This window comes from Centrocercus urophasianus, unplaced genomic scaffold (genome assembly GCF_019232065.1).
Source record: "Centrocercus urophasianus isolate 14NV4802_14NV808 unplaced genomic scaffold, USGS_Curo_1.0 seq_10, whole genome shotgun sequence".
Classification (NCBI taxonomy): domain Eukaryota; kingdom Metazoa; phylum Chordata; class Aves; order Galliformes; family Phasianidae; genus Centrocercus; species Centrocercus urophasianus.
The window spans coordinates 69663745-69683590 of record NW_024884142.1 but is presented as its reverse complement, the minus strand read 5'-3'; the positions used below and the strand labels follow the sequence as shown (position 1 = coordinate 69683590).

Here is a 19846-nt window from a genome sequence, read left to right as displayed (position 1 = left end):
TCCTAATCTACATAACCTGCCACAATATATTTTCATGGTACAATTGAGAATTGTGTTGTTTCCATTTCTTACTTCCTGTGTGTTGGCAGTGAACTACAGGGATCAGAGAAACTGATGAATTTAAAATTGATGGAATCTCACTACTTCACATTTTCTTCAGATGTGTTCTGTATAATTTCTTTAATAATGATTGAACTATTTTCTGTTTTCCATATTTCACCACAATTGAGAAAATACACAGAAACAAAGCACAGAGATGATTGTGTGCACAGATTACATTTAAAACACAGCAATCTCCAGTGGCCTAAAGTTTGCCAAGATTGGAAAAGAAAAAAAAAAAAAGTGATAAAGCCTTGCAATTTTTCTTCCTGACACTAGTTACATCTTTAGAAACTACTACAAAGATGGAAGATTTAAATAAATCCACCTGCAAAATTCATAGTGATTATCAATCCTTTACTGTACTTCTACTGGCATTATATTTCCCTCTGACTCCATGAGAATATTATCTTCAGTCCTTCAAACTGTTTGCATAGGTATTGACAACTGGACATTCTGACCCGACCAAAAGTATCTGAGGCCAAAAAGCAAAACAGTTATCTTATGAAAATAGAACATTCACTAAAAATCTTATCTTTCTCTTATTCTGAATGAAATAAATCAGTGACAGAAATCTAATTCTCAAATTGGCTTATATTTAATTATTAGCTATATCTTCCTTAGAGGGAAGAAAATATCACAGTACACAATTACAAAAGAAACCTTTTTCAATAAAAGCAGAATTTAGGCTGATTTTTAATAGCCAATAGATCTTAAAAAGCAGTAGGTAGAGCAATAAAAGATACAATGAATTGCAGAATTTACATTACAGGACTGCATAACAACTATCCAGTGAGACACCAAATCACGCTCACTGGAGATCAATGCAGCTACCGTGAAGCTACAGGAACAAAAGCAATGTCCTTAAGTATAGTTCTAACCCATAATTCTTTTTCCATCTTTCAAATTAGTCAAAAGCCTGTGCATAAATTTATCCAGCTATGTAGCAAACACACATATATGCCATTTTCACTAATTTAAAAAGAATCAAGTAATTTGAAACCCACTCGTGACAGACATTTACTTGATTCAAAGAGCTATCACAATAGGAACACCTCATTTGCACCCCTACCTACGCTACTAATAGCTTGCAATTGTTGCAGAACAGTCTTTGGATGTTCATGTTTACCAGTCAGGTTACCTTTTTTTATGTATAAAACCAAAGTCCTCAAGTACCTTAATGAAATGAGTGATGGTGACTGCTGTGTTCCCATGAAAGCAGAACTACAGATGGTTCTACTGAGATTTCCTAGTAACAAAGTGAGCACAGACCAATGTCTTGGAAGATGAACACTCATTACTTTCCCTTCCCTTCGATCTTTGGAGCAGTTCTAAGTCAGTTAGAAGGGTTAGTTGGGTGTGAAAGGTGAAGTGAAATTTCATATCTCCTCAGAAGACATTGCAGAATTTTTTAAAAGATGGGTTCATTAGGTGAGAGCATTTTTTTTCCTCACCCCCGTATGGATGCAATCTTTCCTTGCTCTCCACTGAATAGCATTATACAAAAGTTGCTGTGTGATCAGCTTTCATTTGTCAAGAGAGCAATTCCAACAGACTCTTCAACTTAGGGATAGATCAAAGGCACGTGGAAGAAAAAAGCCTTTCCATCCACGAGCACAAAGGGAAGCCAAGACTGCTTGGAGTACAAAATTCTATGTCTGCTTACATCACCACTGCTATTCTCACACTCCAGCTGACCAGGTATTATAGAGTGGACATTGATCTCATTCTTATCTCTACTACATTGATGTCATGCCAGCTGCAAGACATTTATCCTGGAGTAAGAGAAAATAGAGTTAGGCCTCAAATGTATTGTATCTGACAACACTCATCTCTGAAGTTTATAATGCTTCGGAACATAGAATAGTCCAGTTGGAAAGGACCTACAAAGAGCAATGAGTCCAACCACCTGACCACTTCAGGAATAATCAAAAGTTAAAGTATATTATTTAGAGCGTTATCCAAATGCATTTTGAACACTGACAGGCATGGGTCATCAACCACCTCCCACAGAAACCTATTACAGAGTTTGACCACCTTCACAGTAAATACATTTTTCCTAATGCTAAGTTTGAATCTCTCCTGAGGTAACTTTATGCTGTTACCACAATGTTTATTGGTTACCTGGGAGAAGCTAGGGAAACATAAGTGAAGCACTTTCCTCCCTACTTCCAAGCCTCAAGAAGCTGCAGGGAGTGATGAGGTTACCTCTCAGCTTCTTTTTTCTACAGACTGGACAACTCAAGTGTCCTTAGACTCCCCTCATAAGATATGCCTTTCAGCCCTCATTTATCAGCTTTGTTAGAGTCATAGAATCACTCGGGTTAGAAAAGATCTTAAGGATCATCAAATCCAATCACTACCTAACCATACTACCTTAACTCTAACAACCCTCCACTAAATCATGTCCCTGAGCACCACATCCAAATGGTTTTTAAACACATCCACGGATGGTGACTCAACCACCTCCCTGGGGAGCCTTATTCCAGTGCTTAACAACTTTCTATAAAGACATTTTTCCTGATATCCAACCTAAACTTACACTAGCATAACTTGAGGCCATTTCCCTTTGTTCTGTCACCTGTCATCAGCGAGAACTGCTCTAGATGCTTTCAAGGACTTAACATCTTTTTTATATTGTGAAGCCCAGGTATTCAACATTCAAGACCACACCACTGCTAAATAGTGGGACTATCACCCGTTTTGACTGGCTATGTTGTGGTTTAATGCACCCCAAAATGTAATTTGCCATCTTGGCTGCCAGGGCACAATGCTGATCCATGTGAAACCTATTATCAATCATCCCTGGGTCTTTATCTGCAAGGGCTGCTCTCCAGCCATGCATCTCCCAGTCCGTACCTCTGGTCTGGCATCACTCCAGAATGACAATTCTATTGACCTTTTTTCTCATTACACCAAAAATTTTCATCTCAACTATTTCATGACAGAGGAAAAACCAATTGCTTTATTTCAAATCTACTGAATTAAAAGAAGATTACGCCAGCGGTGAATTTGATGCTCCATTTCAAATACTGTTTCAGAAACAGTTCAGAGAAAACGAAACAATGGCTTTACATAATAACTGTGCAGAATCACATTTCAGAGTTATATCAGCCCCTATTTGTTCCTTACTTCTCAAAAGCATGGCATCAAAGAAAAAAAAAAACTTTGTTGGTTTATTTTTTGCACAATAATGTAATTCTTCATAATTAAAAGCCCAGCTCCTCATTCCTAAGCAAAATCAAAGGAACAACACATTTATTGTGATGTCCCTAAATCTTATCTTAATTCCATGCATCAATGTGAGAAACAAATGTGTCTATCGTGGAGACAAGACACTGATTTGCGTCTCTTTGTGTGAAGGCTGAATCCCCTTAGGAATCTAAAGGAAAATGACTAAAAATTTTTTTGTCAACCTTTGTTTTTCCTACATCTCAGATGGAATGAGTCACACTTGAGCAAACATCTCTGTTTTCTCTGTTTTTGCAACAGTTGTAGAACAACAGCAAGACACACAAGTAATATCGGTCTCTGGACTGAATCGTTATGCAGCTTTCAAGATCAGCACATTGCTCGTACTAATGATTCAACTCAAGAAAGTTTTTAGAAGTAATGAATCTTCACATACTGCAGCAGGAACAAAAATAGAAAAGTATGAAATGTACAACGACACTGAGCCCCAGCAATATTGTTGAAATTTTATGAAAAACTCTAATCTGTTTGTTACAGGGATACATCCAAAACACAGCACTCTTGTCATGTGGTGCTTATCCTTCTCTAGATTCATTCTCTAATCTAGGCTCTCTCTCCAGCTGCCACTCAAGGGCCACTTCCAGAACAAAGAGACAAAGAGCATAAGAGCTAACTAAGCACATCCCTCTCCCAGGCAGCCTAGTTGCACCTGTATTGGAAAGCTTCCATGGTGGTTTCAAGAATACTAGTCCTTAGCTACATATTTAAAGGAAACCTTCTCTCGAGAATATATCAATCACCTTATGTTATATGGAAACTTATTATTATTATTACTCAGGTAACAGAAAGATTTTGATGGTGGTTTTAGCTGCTCATGTAAGCACGTCTTTTATGTTCTTTCCTAAGCTTTTGGCATCAACACTATTTCTATGTTAATAGGTTCCACAGAATTGTATATCACTTGAAAAGCATGTTTCTTCTTCTCATTTCTGAATACGCTGTCTTAGTTTTTGAATCTCTATGTTCTTGAACTATAAAATTAAGTATAAGGAGGAGCTGACTATTTTTGGTCAGTGGTTCTGTGCCACCTTATTTACAATAGAGGAAACAAAGAGAAATGTGTAATGAATCTGTTTGTCGTCTAACTCCATCCCATTTCTGCATAATTTATCCTCACTGTTAAACCGTATCTTCTCTCAGTTTATTCTTTTGTTCAGTGATGCAAGCAATGAGCACAGATATTATTTCAGAAACGAAACTGGTCTCATACTTGGAAAAAATTCTTAATCTATAAAGTAGGGAAGAAAACCAAAAGTCCAAATCCTCCTTAATTGTGTGATCTCCTGGCTTTCACTAAGTTACAGGATTAACTCACTCCTGTAATAGTCCACAGATTTCTTCCTCACATCACATCAGAGTCATGGGGTTTTCATACTCATAGGATAAGCCTACTTAGCTCTTTTCAGTCCATGGGATACCTTCTACTTCTTTCTTCCCTTCATCATCCTGGTATCATGAAGGGGGAAAGTAACGATTTTAAGGTCATTAAGTCAGGCATAAAAATGTCGTACAAGATCAAATCACCCCAGAGCAATGCAAAAAAGAAACCCCTCCATCAGTTAGTGAGGACTACATTTTCACCTCCTGATGGTGTTAGAGAATCCACAATTGGGCTGTTAGTCGAGGGGATGGATGGAATGAAATACAAATAACCAGTGTGTCTAACATACAAATTGAATGATCAAACAATCATGGCAAAACATTAGCTGATGACATACTGTGACTTTAGTAGGGTCGTATTTTATTTCTAATGATGTGGATTAAAAAGGCTTTTTAGTCAGAAGCAAGCTACTTCAGAGATAACAACTAATGCATGAAGAATAAGGGCAACTGAGATATTAAAGTGAGGATGTTAATTTGAGTGTCAATGAATTTGTTTGACAATCTGTTTCTTGGCCCAGTCAAACAAGCTTTGGAAACAAAATTCCTGCACTCCCAGTCTACAGTCTCTCTCTGAGTTAGTTCACTGCTAGAGTTAGGTGACTGAATATAAAAATCAAAAAATAAGTACAAAAGTTTCTCAGCATTGTCATTTACAATCAGTCAGTAAGAGGAACAAAATTTTCTACATTGTTCAGAGAGCCACCACACTCAAATGCAGATCTCACACATTCAGAGACTGAAAATAAGCCAATAAATTCTGGACCAAAACCAAACTGCACACAGACACAAAAAAAACCCTCCTGTATTACAGATCTTGTGCAGAATCATGTGTGGTCATGTAAGAATACAGTATTAGAAAAGGCAGTATATAGATCTCCTTTTCTTTTGTTGTTAAGATGCTTCGGCAAAATGGGTCTGGCTCTAGGAAGACACTTGTCAACCTTGAGATGGAACAAGTAATATGATTTCTGTATCTTGCACTATATGTTTCAACAGCTACTGTGGCAGTGTTGTAGCAATCACTAACATTTTAGTTTTATCACACTGAACACTTGAAGAAGCAACAGCAGCAGCAAGTGGAAAAGAAAGAAATTAGACAGTAGAGACTAAGAAAAAAAGCTTGAAATCAAAATCCTGGATGAGAACACCCCACACATAGGCTTTGGCTCTGTATCTGAACTCTTCATCTTATGCCCAACTCTAATCACTACCAGTTTCTTTTTAAAAGTCCGTGCCTGAAAGAACTGATGTGTTATGGGACAGCCATGACCTAAGTAAACTCCAAACAAATCATTCATCACTGCAGAACTCCATAAAAAGCTGGTTCTTTCTCAGAGAACAGTGTTCTTCTAAACACATATTTTAAATAAAAAGGAAACAGAAAGCACAGTAGGCTTTCATCAACTGTACACAAACAAAGCCTTTGATAATCTTCTCAATAGACTTCAGATCATTATGCCTGAGGCCAGGAAGCACTATGCAGTTTAAGATTTCATTTTACAAACTTTTGGTCAAAAGAGTCTTCTGAAGTGCAGTAAAGAAAGAAGCACTTTTTCATTGACTATCGTTCTGACCACAATATCCCCACTCAAAGCCTTACATGTACATCTTTTTCTGCACCAAATTCAAACTTTACAACCTCAAGGTCAGAAGCAGGAGGTACTCACCGTACCCACACCAACAGCCATGTTATCTGTTCCCCATCCTACACTGTTCCTGAAGCTGTTGGCACTTCCTAGATCTATTTATTCTCTTACCTTCCTGTCACTCAGATCTACAAACATGCTGTTGCTGATTTTATATTGAATTTTAATAATCTACTTAAAACCTAGAACATTAAAAGATGAAGTTTTAGTAAGATAACCAGAGGTGTCCTGGGGACCAAGGAAATTTAACATTCTGCAATTCAAACCACAAAGCATCTATTGCCACACTTTAGAGGTTTAGAGGTACACCAACAGAGGAGAACTATAAGGTTAATTTAGGCTAACAGAGGATGCTGATTGTAAAGAAGAATGACTACTGCAAAACAGAGCTGCACTTTTACTTTGAAGCATTTTACTGCAACCACTTCAATCTACTCACCTATTGTCTACTCATTTCCCCTCAAAAGCAAAGTCTACATAAGTCTGAACTACTAAAGACTCAAATCTATTTCATTAATTTATTAATTTATTTAATCTGTTCTTTAATGTGGTGGTAAAATAGCTGAACCAGCAGATTTTTAGCAGCTTTGGATAACAAAGTAATAGAAAAGTTATGCATTCAATTTAGAATTACAGTCTGTATAAAAATAGCCTGTATAAAAATAAGTAGCAGCAGTCATCTCATCAAGGTATTCATGGCTCCTGCAACACCATCCCAAACTCAATAGTTTCTCATTCTTTAAAAGCATTATATGATAACTGGCAAGCAAGAGAAGTGTACTTAACACTGTGATTTCACATTAGCAGTTGCACAAATAATTACAGGTAAAACCTTAACAATTTCAACAATTTTCTCTCAGCGGGGAAGGATTGAAATCACTTTGAGATATAAAGAGATCAACAGAAGCCTTTACAAGTGTTAAATCATAGCCAGATCCCCGTGGTATTTATCCAAATGCTCTCCTCTGACGACCAGACTCTATTCATTGTACTGAATTTTGGCTGGTATTTTCTGAGACACATTCAACAGAAATGGCTTACAGTTACCCTCACAAAGTAACCGTTTTAGCATTCCAGTGTTAATAGGAGATTCTTAATGGGTTATACAATTTAAGATTAATCAGTTCTTTTCTCTGGATGTGATTCTCTGTTTCATAAGAGAACCACCTGCCCGTGAAGTTTGATTCAACTCCTTGGAGAAATCTGCATCAGCTGTTCATTTGTGAGCCGGGTTTAGGGAGGATCACAAGTTTTTGGAAGTAGATCTTTAGGTCTAGTCAAAGTACAGCTAAGTGTGGAATTACATAAAACAAGACTGGTGGGGACCAATGGGGTCATTTGGAGTAATCACCAGGTAGGGTCAGTTTTGCCTAAACAATTGTGAGCAGATAATGCTCTGACTTATTCTAAAGGGGTACCAACAGTGAGTTCCTAACATGCCTCCAAAAAATTTATTCCAGTGTTGAACTGTCTGTATCATGACAGCGGTTCTTTTACATCTGACAAAGATCTCCAGTTAGACATTATTACTTCTATTTCTCAGGCTGTAAACATATGCTAAATTACTAATCTACAAATTTGCATCTGTTTTACTCCTGATGGCAATTACTTTTTCTGCAGAACTGATTGAATAGTGGGTATCATTTAAGATTTACCCTATGTTATTGCAGCATCTGAGCCCTACAATATCAAAACACTTTTATTCCAGCAGAATTGAAACAAAAGCTGCAATTTGTTCATCCCAAAGCAGTCTGGAGAAGATCCTAAGAAACAACCAACATCCTAAAAATTACAATAATGGGAATATTTTTAGTGACTAAAATTGTAATGAATCAGTTCTGAGGCACTGCCTCTTCCAGTCTAATGTGTTTCACTTTTTGCTGATAATGCAGGAAGAAAATAAGGTCATGTTTCAAGGTACTCAACCATTTCTGTCAAGTTATCTGGACTGTCTAACAGAAGCTAATTTACAATGGGAGGTGCCTACAAACAGGCGCCATTAAGTCTAGAGCAATGAGACTGATTTCTCCCTGAACATCAGTTTGACAAAATTATAATGCAGAAAGAAGAGCACAGTACTTCTGTGTGAGGTGCAAGGCTTTCTATCCCAATAGATTCTCTTCATTATTTTCCATTCTTCTAAACTAATACACAGTGAAGCTTAATTAATCACTATTCTTAAGGAAAGAAAAAAATGAATATATATATGAATTATATATATGTTTAGAAATAACTAGTGTTTCTCTTTTTTTTTTTTAATTCTTCTTTGAATAAATAAAATTGGGGTTCTAATTAAGATAGGATAACAGATTCATCCTCACAGTGCTCTTCTCCAGCAGGATTTTGTAACTGCAATAATAAGAAAATAATGAAACACATACATAAGGGGGAGAGAGAACTTAAGTGTTCACAAAAAAAAAATGTAGCAAATAAAGTCATTTTCTGTATTTAAGAGCAGAAAAAAATAAATCAAAGCTTGCATCTCCTTACTACCTCAAGTTACAAAGAGATCACTTGTTACTCTTATTTGATTAATTTTCAGTCCAACACAGGTACTACATAACCAAACACTAAATCGTTGCAAGGTTGTTAAGAAAATCATTATAATTCCCTGACTGGACAATTGAATATGACATTTGAGTAAACAGAGAATTTCAGTATGTGAAGGTTTTAATTCTTACAGAGATTATGAAATTTACTCTCAACCCTTCCATCACAAACCAGCACTGCTGGGGTAGTAGGGTTTTTGGTGGGTTTTTTTGTTGTTTGGTTTGGGGGAAGGCGTTGAATTTGATAGCAGACTGCAGCTACTATCCTTTCTATTTCAAGTTTAGCTAAAGGAGAGGAAAATGCTAAGGAACAGTTTTTGTGCTAAGTAGAGTCAAATGGTATCCAGAAAATTTTGAGTATTAGATTCTCCTTAGTGAGTATTTTTAAGACAAAATAAACTGCCTAGGAATAATGAACATTATTAAAAGATAAAGACATTTTCATAGAAGATGAGTTAAACAATCATGAATGCAATGAGACCCAACTAATTTTCCTAATAAAAATTATTACTCAGTTTCCTTAACGTGTATTCTTCTTCTTTTTTTTTTTTTTTTTTTTCTTAGATCAAACTGTGACTACATAGAAACCTGCCCAGATGTGATTCAGGTTCACTAGAGCATAGATCCACAAAACTATAAAGTCATATATTTTCCAGGTAAAATAATTGTAATGCATTACTAGTTTTACCACATCTTCTTTGGTGCATAGCAACAACTTAATGCTTATGAATAACATTGTTTTATTTCAGGCAATGTTATTAGCCACTCTCATACCAAGAAACTTTTAAGTATTAACTTAGGGACCTATGCTGTAGTTGGTTCATAACTTAAAAGAAAGACCAAATTCCAAAGATGCTTATTCATGCCCAACAGGGATGGCTGGGAGAGCTGAAAAAGAATAGGCTTCTGTTGCAATCTGTAAGTGCTTGGGCACACTAAAATTCCCACAACCTACAACTAAGTATTTTGCAAAACCTTCTTCCCCCTTCTGTGTGAGTTAGTGTGGGTGGGCTCTACGGGTACCCATGAATGCGGATGGTTAACAAAAGTAGCAGATCAGAAAAGATCAAAAGAACATGCTGATAAATACAAGACTATCTTCCTCAAACATTTAAGCTCCTCAAACATTTGAGGAAATTACTGGTCCTTCTGAATTCATGAGAACTACTACAAATCAAAACATCAAGAATCAGTTTAATCTGTAGAAGGCCACCAGCACACACTAGCAAAAAAAATATAGATATAACTTTGAGCAACATCAACGTATGTGGTAGCTGCTACCCAAGGACAGTAGGACCATAAATGCAAATGATGAACCAGAGAGACACTATGAATACTTCACAAATACCCAGCCAGAAATACAGGTACATCAGCACTGCTTCCCATAAACAAACAAGTGTGGTTGGCCTCCCAGCCATAAGCTCAATCTCTAACCAAGTATTATGAGTGAGATGCATAATCTGAGTGAAGGAACAAATGAATGCACTGTGTGACTAGTTATTGGTTATTAACAACAACAGTTTGGTTCTATTATTAATAACAGCTGCATTAATAAAAGTAGTTCTAATGAATATGGTCATGATCTCTGTCTCTCACAATTCCATTCCCTACCAGGTAAAAGAGAATTTAAAACCCTTCTTGTTCCAGTCCTTTGTACAGGAATGGGTCTACTTCTCCTCAACAGGACCAAGCAGTGTTAGCATGCCCCTGCAAGCTTCTATGGAGAGAAAAAAAAAAAAAAAAAAAAAAAAAAGAAAAAGAAAAAGCACTGTTGTTTAAAACTACTTACTTGGTAGGGATATAGAGTAACGCCATTCGTTCTTGACAAAGACCAAGTGCCATCGAGGTACTGATGAGCTTGGATAGCCACAGAATTGAGAACATTACCATTGCTGGGGCTGGTGGCCATTTGAAAGCTGACCTTGGCTTGGTGTCCAGGAGAGCCATTTTTCTTCTCCACCCCATTAACAATTCCTAGACTGTTGGGTTTTCCACTGTGTTTGTTGGCAACAAAGCCTGTATAATTAGACGTAGCATAAGGTGCAGGCATGTATGCCCAGTCCCTGGGCTGTAAGCTGCCCACGTGCCGGGAGCTGACTAGTGTGGGAATATTAGAGAGGGGTGGGGGTGATCCTGGAGAGGCATCGTAATGTTCTGAGTTGGCAGCCTGCTCTAAGGTCAGCACCATCTGAATGGCCTCTTGCTTCAGCTGGTTCAAGTGTGTGGCACAAACGTCACATCTGTTGTCCTTCTCATTCCATGCCTTCCGAATAGTATTGGGAACTTGGAGTTTGTCGTGAATCACTGAAGAGAAGCCTGGGTCCTAAAAAACAGACGAGAAATATTTAACTACTGTCAGTGCAGCGAAACATTATTACCGCTGATTGTGCATTTCAGAAGCCAATTAATGAGACCAACTTAGCAAGCAAACAGAAGTCATTAGATACAGTTAATATATGCCAGCAGCAGGTTAAACAAAATGAAAAACTAGCTTATGTTGAAAAGAAATACTTTTTACTTTTACTGATAAATTACAGGTATTATAATTCCACTACAAATTCCACTGCATGGCAGGGAAAATGAATTAACTTGCTTCACACCACTGCACCTAATTTCTAACTTGAATGAAATCTACTCTTAGTTGCACAGGTAAGATCAAGAGCAACTCCAGTGAAATCAGCAAGGTTCACTATCTTTTCACCATTTGTAATGAACAATTTCCTCCTTGGAAAATGTATTTTGGAGGCAAAATCATGTGACTGGATTGCCTCTTGCCTCATATCCTTAACTAATGAATAGATTTTTAAATATACCATTCTAATCTGACGGCAGTTATTGACTGCTGGCTCAAACTGCACAGCACTTCAGTAAATCATGAAGCCAAACTGCATTCACAGCAGGGCTTCTCACCAAACTTGAATAGTTCTTACAGTATCTTGCAGTCTTACAAATGCAGAGCAATTATGTGTGTGTTAAACAGAACAAACAATAACAGCTATGTAATAGAAACTAATATTTTTATGCACTAGTCTGAAGTTATCTCTTATATGCAAAAAAAAAAAAAAAAAAAAAAAACAACCAAAAAACAGGAGTTCTAGATCAGCACGTGTGGTAAAGTAGATGAAGGAATAAAGCTTCATATTCAGTTTATTGTTAGGGAAAGTGCACTCAATTAAGTGCGTTTACAGGCCAGGCTTCCCCTCCTTAAGTTTTGGAGACACAAAGGTAGACTTTATTATAACTGTGAAAAAGATTTACAGGCAGCAGTATGAGAGCCTATTTTTCTTTTTCTGCTTTGAAGCTTTATCAGATTTGGCAGTAAACTGAAATCAAACCAGAAGATTCAAAAAAAAAAAATCATGGAAATAAAGACCACTTTTTTCAAGAAATTGGATGAACTCATTGCCATCAAAGACAAACAGATTTCATATGCCAGTAGTTTAGCAGTATTGGGATAAAGTAGAGGAAGAGAATTCAGCAGTAGAGGACCATATTCATTATGATCCATCTTTATTATATACTCAAGCATCTTATTTTCACTGTTTAACTACCGTGAACAACCCCTCAGCATGCAGTGATTAATTGATTCATAAATCATGGCGCCTCTTTATGCACAGCAGCAAAAGAGCAGTTTTAGCCCCAGAAGCCCAAGAGAGTCATATAAGCTGATGGGAAACAACAGGAGGCTGAGATCTGATCAGGTCTCAAAAGTGGATGTTACTGTTCCATGTACAAAGGGGGTCAGAGCATCACAGTGTATCAGAAAGGCAGGAACTGAATTCTGCACCAACCTCCCCACCCTTAACCATCAGAAAAAATAAGACTGATGGAGATCAGGAGGGAAAAAGCAGGAAGGAAGAGATGTCAAATTTATTTTCTATTCAAGACCATAACTAGGTCAACAGATCACATCAGATATCACATCATCGCCACTGATGGTGCCAGGTATGCAGGGAGAGGCTTCTCTAATTTTCCCCTAATACATCAGACAAAGCTATCCATACACATGAAGTAAGGTATAAATCTTTGTTTCCAGGCTGCTCAATGTCAGTCCAAGAAAAATCTTTGCCAGCTCTTACTTCAGCTAGCTAATGCCACAGAGCTGGTTCTGTTCTTTGAAAATCGACTTCCCTTAGGCAACTGGCCTTGAACCTAGGTAATTATATACAACATTCAGATCCAGCAGCAGTTTAACATGGAAATTCCTAGATACTATGATAAATATTCCAAGGAAATAAAGCTTTCTCTAAAGTAAGCAAATGTCAGTATGATATAAATATTCAAGTAGCACACCAGTTCTAAGGAGTGCTGGACAGCAGTGAATTCAGCGTCATCTCATTGTTAAAACAAACATCAGATCATTCTTTGATACAACAATAAACAGAGAGAGAGGAAGGAATACAGTTCCTCCTTGGGAATAGAAAGGAGGAAAACAGACACCACCTGAATTGATTATTCCTATAATTGGCTCTACTAATCAGACTCTACTAGACGGATTGCTCAAAACTGGTTCCAAGAATGGAATGTAAAACCATGAAACCTTCTCAACAGCAAATAAATTTGGAGAAACCTAGGTTCCAGAAACATACTAGTCATATTTTGTAAAATATAGAGTCCAAAAGACAGTTTACTTTGTTATTCTTCACCTAGACAGCTCCAGCATGATTTCATAGAAGAATTAGGTAACAGATTTGCAACATGTACAGGAGAAAGGTCAAGTCAGGATGGTCCTTGTCTGAAAGCAGGAAAATGTAGCTACATGACATTTATGTTTCATCCATAAGCAATCATTTGCACACATTTCCCCCAAAGAATGCTTATTATTTCAAAAAATAGCATCTTGTTCCATAGGCATATATGACATAGTGATGGGCAAACCCCATTGGGCAAGCTGCACTAAGCAGCAGGAGTTAGAAAGCTCACTACCAAAGCTTGTGAGGTCTGAAACTCCATAAACTCTCTCATGACAGTAGATTTGCTTGTGAAATCTGAGGCTGACACTGGAAATACCATTTATATTTTGGCACTTGTTTCAAGTCCTGACAGAATGAAGTACAGTGACACTGAACACTGAAACAGGACTTTAAAGTCACAAAGTTTGATTTGAGTTCAGGGCAAAGGTTCACGATGATCTCTCCACTTGCTATAATGGTTCACCCATCTTTAGTATAAACAGCATTACTATAAACTCCCATTCCTAGAATAAACAGATGAAACCAAAGTTTCAGGAGATCAGTAACAACGTGGACTGCAGCACAAATGCACAAGTCAAGCCACGAACTAAACTGAGCACACACTATATTTGGTTGCAAGGAGCATTCTCACAAACTTTAAGTTTTCAAGCTTACATAAATTCAAATGCCAGCTAAGTTTGGTTCATCTTTTCCACTCTTTTCCACTCACACCAGTTATTAATAATCCCCCATATTTGGTCCTAAACTAAAAAGCAACACTAGAAATACAGAAGAGGGAAGGAAGTTTTGCTCTTTAGAAACCGGTCACAAACAGGGATGCTGAGGAATTCTTGATTTGCCCACTAAAAGTGTACCCAGTGAGCAGGCACTAATTAAAAAACATTGAAGTACACAGCTGTACCATGGTAAATTCAGTCCTGATCTCACAGAGAATGGACAGCTACAATTGTACAAAGTTGTACTTTGCTGTACAATTTCCATGACACTGTAAATTTATCACTAAGAAAGCAGATCAGAAACAAAATATTTCTTTCCTTTCTGTTATCCACCTAGGTGCCCTTTTTCCTCTTCAGAGAAACAATCACTTTTAGTACAGATGTTTGTTTCACACACATGATTCAAGTTCATAAGGAGACAGAATATAAGCAACGAGAGCTAACCTAGTAGAAAGCATAACGGGCAAAAAGTAGGATGAGTGATTTGCGCTTTTATATGTTACAATGGCTGCTCTGAAAGTAATGCCTCCTATTTTACTGTGTTGGCCTATGACTACAGAGGTAGATGTTGGTATGGCAGCAGAGGTTGAAACTTCCTGCCAATATTCCACTGTATTTTGTTGCCACGTAACAGATGTCGGCAAAGGGACAGTCTGGCAAAATGATGTCTGACAGGGAAGGGCATATAAAGCAAAGGTGTGTCACTGAATTCCTCCACATGAAAAAACTGCATCCATTGACATTTGTCAATACTTGATGAATGTTCATAGAGACCAATCAATGGCTGTGAGCACAGTGAGGCGATGGGGAAATGTAGTTGTTCTTCTCCTCCGGACAGGCACCCGGAACTTGAGCATCAGCAGTCAAACCCTCAGTTACACGATGTTATGATATGGAATACCGCTAACCAAAATCATAAAACCACGACAACTATCTATGCTGAAGGTTCAAATATACATGGTCAGGCCAGAGAAGACTTCTCTCTTACAACACTATTAACACCAGGCCCCATTCTTGTCTGAAGACTGTGGAGCATACTGCCAGTCTTGACCGGACTTTCCTACCACCACCGTCTGGATTTGGCTTTTTTACTTCCATCTACCTGAGCTGACACTTTCCTAGCAACAATATCATTGCAGGAGCTGCAGAACAGCAGGTCACTTCTGCACGTGCAGATTTTTACTAGTGCCACATGCAGGCTTTCGTTCATCACAGGTAAAAATGCATAGCCAGTGGTGATGACTATGGGGAAACAATGCTTTGTATCTGAGAACTATCAGTGTTATTGTGCTCTTTGTACTTTTTTCAGTTTCCAAGTAAAAGGCATTACTTACTTAGTGACCTACATACACAGAACTTGGATGAGAAGAGATTAAGTAAAAACTTTCTACGCAAACTACCTGTTTCACAAAGTAAGCCAACAGTAATATAGGATATGCAGTTTCGTGCTAAATCTTAAAAGAGTATTTGATTCAAACACAGGGTACACAAGTTATCCATTGTAATTTTGTTATTACTTCAGAGAAAACTCAACTCTACAACAAATCTCAAGACCTTCCTACCAAATTTTAATTTTTAGCACCACTACTATTCACGGCTCCCCATGGAAAAAAAAAAAAAAGCAGCCAACACTAGCCACATAACACAGGTCAGCTTTTGCTTGGAGATGCTCACAGAAAATTCATGGATTTCTTTTGCTCCTGAGAGAGTACAGGTATCAGTGACTGCTGGTATATAATACACCTCACAAGGTAAGGGGAGAAGCAGAGGGAAAGCAACAAACTTCTACCCTAGAAGAGATGTGTTTCCAGACACACCAGAAGGCTGTGCTGCCATTCAGTGAGATCTGGACAGACTGGGGTGCTGGGTGGAAAGGAACCTTATGAGTCATCTTCTGGTCTCTTGAGAATGAACATTCTAATCTAATAAAAAGACTATACGTACAAATTTACTTTCCAGAGGCATTTGGGCTGTTTTCCAAGTGATCTACACCCTAATTTAAGCGTATCCTCTCATTGTCCAGTCTACATTTTAGATTTGCTGCTTTCAACATCCCACAACAATAACAGTTGAAAAAAATCTTCTTCACGTTTACTACAGCACCACTTCTTTAAAGAAAACGTTTGTTCAAATAAGCTGAAGTCAGTAGGACTTTTCCTCAAGTAAGCATGACATGGTAAATACTGACTATAAATTAGTAGTACCATACCACTGATAAAGTAGTACCGCCTTCAGATAAAAGTCAGTTGGTTTTGCTAAGCCTGAATAATCTGAATTATCTAAGGAGGCAGGAACTCTGCTAGCACAAGCAGTGCTTTGCTAAGTAAAAGCACAAGTTCTGCACAAGCAAGCATAACATGACAGTGAGATGGCCTCCCTTTTTCTTTTGCTTTGTACATAGCAACCGACATCTTCTTTGTGCGAGACCACTGCCTTACCCCCTCTATTATAAGAGATTTACCTTACTCCCATAATCTGTCATATTCACATAAACTATGCATTACCACCACGTCAGCTGAGCAAATGAAACTCTCTCAGATAATTTGCTAGCAAGGGAGACCATTTCCCTCTTGTCCTTCTGAAACAATCTCCTTTCTCCAGCAGAAAAATCCCCCTGTAAGCACCGTTACTGTACTGAAGAGTTGTAAGTAGATCAGAAGGACACAAAGTTCCTAAGGAAAGTGTAAGAGAATAAGACAGACCTTTTACATCAGCCTGTTTTCAAAAACCCTTGCAAAGAGAGCTGCAGTAAAACCTCCAGTGTTTCTATATCCTGCCTCTGTAGCTATTACCATTTGCGTCCCTCAAGTTTGAGGAACTGCTTTTTCCTGCTGATTCGAGCGTTCACCTTCACAAAAGCCACAAGACTGCTTCCCATTCTACAACAAGTCTCTCTACAACATTTTTGCATCCCACAGTATAATTTTTTTCATAGAGGTGAGGGAAGAAAATTATAATCCTGCCTGGTGTAACTCTCACAGTACTGTTTTTCAAGGAGTTTTTCATGAGCTAGCATGTAATACTGACTTTAATTTATCATTAGTCAGTACAAACCAGTCACTCGGCAGCCAGAAAAAAAAGGTTTATGGTTTAGGTTCTTTGTTTTATTATCTGAAAGACAGATAAAGTCTGAGCAAGACTCATCCCACAAACTTGCTGCAGCAGGAAGCAGTAGAGAGTAAACACTAAGAAAACAGGAGGATTAAAAATGGGCAGGAGGGACAGAAAAAAAGGAAAAACAAATTGTTTTCTAACTGCCCAATGAATCAGCTTGTAGCTCTGATGATGGATCAGCACTGACAGTCTTACAGCTGTACACATCTGGTTCACAGGTGTTTGTATTAACATTCGATAGAGAGACAGCAGCCAGATTTTTAATTGGGTTGGGAAGAAGAAATGGAATAGCAGCAGGAAAATCTAAATATACACTCAATGGTGCAGATCCAAGCCTTCCCAATCAGCTCTGCTATACAGATGCCTGGAGCTCTGCAGACCAAGCTGAATCTGTGGCCTATGCAAAAGGTGTCATGCAGAGACACTTCTACAGGTATGTGGTGGACAAAGTCAGCCCTTGCTGTAGGGGCAGAATTTTTCAGCTGCTTCTTTATGCGCAAAGAAGAAAAACAAAAATAGCACTAACCTCTCCAGTTGTAACATAAAAAACAGTAGCTCCATTTTCTTCTTCCTATCTAGTACTTTCCAGTCTGAATGCTGAAGGATTGCATTTGCTTTCTTAACCACCAGAGCACACTCTGAGCTTGCATTCAATTGATTATTCACCTTGACCTAGTACTTTCCTGCATCATTGCCACAGGTAGCCTTCCATCATTCATCAAAACTAAATGCATCACGGACGCGTTTTTGCTCAAGTTTCCAGCCACCTCGCAGAACTCACTTGCTATTGTTGCCTCTTCACTGAACTAGGGGCTGGCTACAAATTCGATCAATTATTATTAGAATTAGATTATTCAGATGCTCTTAAAAACTTAGGAACTATTAGCATTATCAAGTAGATATTTAGACTCTTTCATCACCGAAATAGCAAATGTAAACATACTTTCTTTTCTCTTCTTCCCCCAAAAAACCATCAGAGTTCCATTCACAAAGACACTGCCTTTATGTTATCCCATACCCCACCCTTTCAAACCCACCTGGGTCAATCATGAAACATGACTGACCTATATGAGTCAGATCTTTAAAATACTGTAATAATCTCCTTTTTATTTTGGCCTTTTCAAACTTTCCCATTATTTCAAGCTGTGATGATCGTCAAACAGATTGCGTGAACCTCCAACCAGGCTATGGCAACAATTGCTCTTATAAAACATCTCCATATTTTCAAAACTTAGCTTGTTTTTCCTGTGACAAGAGCTTTACAGTTCTTTGATGAACTCCAGTACTGAGCAGCTATTGACACTGTAACCAATGATTTCTGAAATAACTCTTGTACCTGAAGAATGCTAACTAAACATCACAAGCGTGGAGGTCAGGACAGTGTTCATGACACCTATGTGCTTACTCTATTCCTGATTTATAAACGGATTTGCAGCAAGCTGAAATCTCTTGCAAATGCTATTCAAACATAACAATCATATCCTTTTTATTTTAAGCAAACAATAATTACCAGAATTATTTCAAAGCTTTCTCATTTTCAGAAGCATATAGTTTTATCATATCAATTCAGCATATAGTTTTATCATATCTTTTTTTCAGATTCAGCACAATCATAATTGACATCATCAGAAAAATCACAAGATTTGTCCTATTCTGCTTACCTTCGTATCACGTTTTTTTTTAAAACTATCCCTGCATGCTCTTTCATATACTTTTCTCTCCACACTAAGAAGAAAACAGTATCTTCAAACTGAAGGCAAATTAACTGAAATCATTGTTTTGAAGAAAAAAAGCAATAGACTGATAGAGGATATTGATAATTTTTATAATGGGTATAGAGATTCACCTTTGCATGCCTGATAGCCTTTTCACCACTTGGTTTTGTTTCTGAAAGCTGAATTTTTTTTTTTAATCGGCACTTAACTGCATTTCATGCAGAGATTCCAAGCTGAGCTACTCTTTGTTCATTTTGGATATGCTCTCCTCAAGCAAGGATCACTTTCTCCTGACTCAGAATCATTTTCATAGTTTCTTTTATGCTGCTATCAAATTTCTATCCTTCACAGCTTGGCTGGTGAGGAGCTGGGAAGGCCAAAGGTATGAAACAATTGAAATCAGCTCATCACAAGCCTTATTGCAACTCCTATTATGGTCAGATAAAACCTGAGGTTTTTCTATACGCAGTTTTGCTGCAGTTTAACAAAGCCATTTGAAATTCACACTTTAATTTAGCTTTCTTTTGCATCCTTGAATATAAAAACACCAGACAACTCGAGTAATCTTAATCTTTGCAAAATTTCAAGTAAAAGCCTGCCAATTTTATTCAAATCAGATGGAGTTCATCTCTGTGCCATCTAGAAAGAGATGAATTTTCTTCCCAACCTCTTTGAAAG

The 19846-nt window shown here is 37.7% G+C and overlaps 1 protein-coding gene across 1 annotated transcript in view; it reads right to left on the bottom strand.

The window, feature by feature from the left end:
* KIF26B (kinesin family member 26B) overlaps positions 1-19846 on the bottom strand; it is a 282629-nt gene that overhangs the window by 185650 nt on the left and 77133 nt on the right. The window contains exon 3 of the mRNA XM_042818809.1: positions 10719-11252. Coding sequence (XP_042674743.1) covers positions 10719-11252 — 534 coding nt within the window. The remainder of the gene's footprint in view (positions 1-10718; positions 11253-19846) is intronic.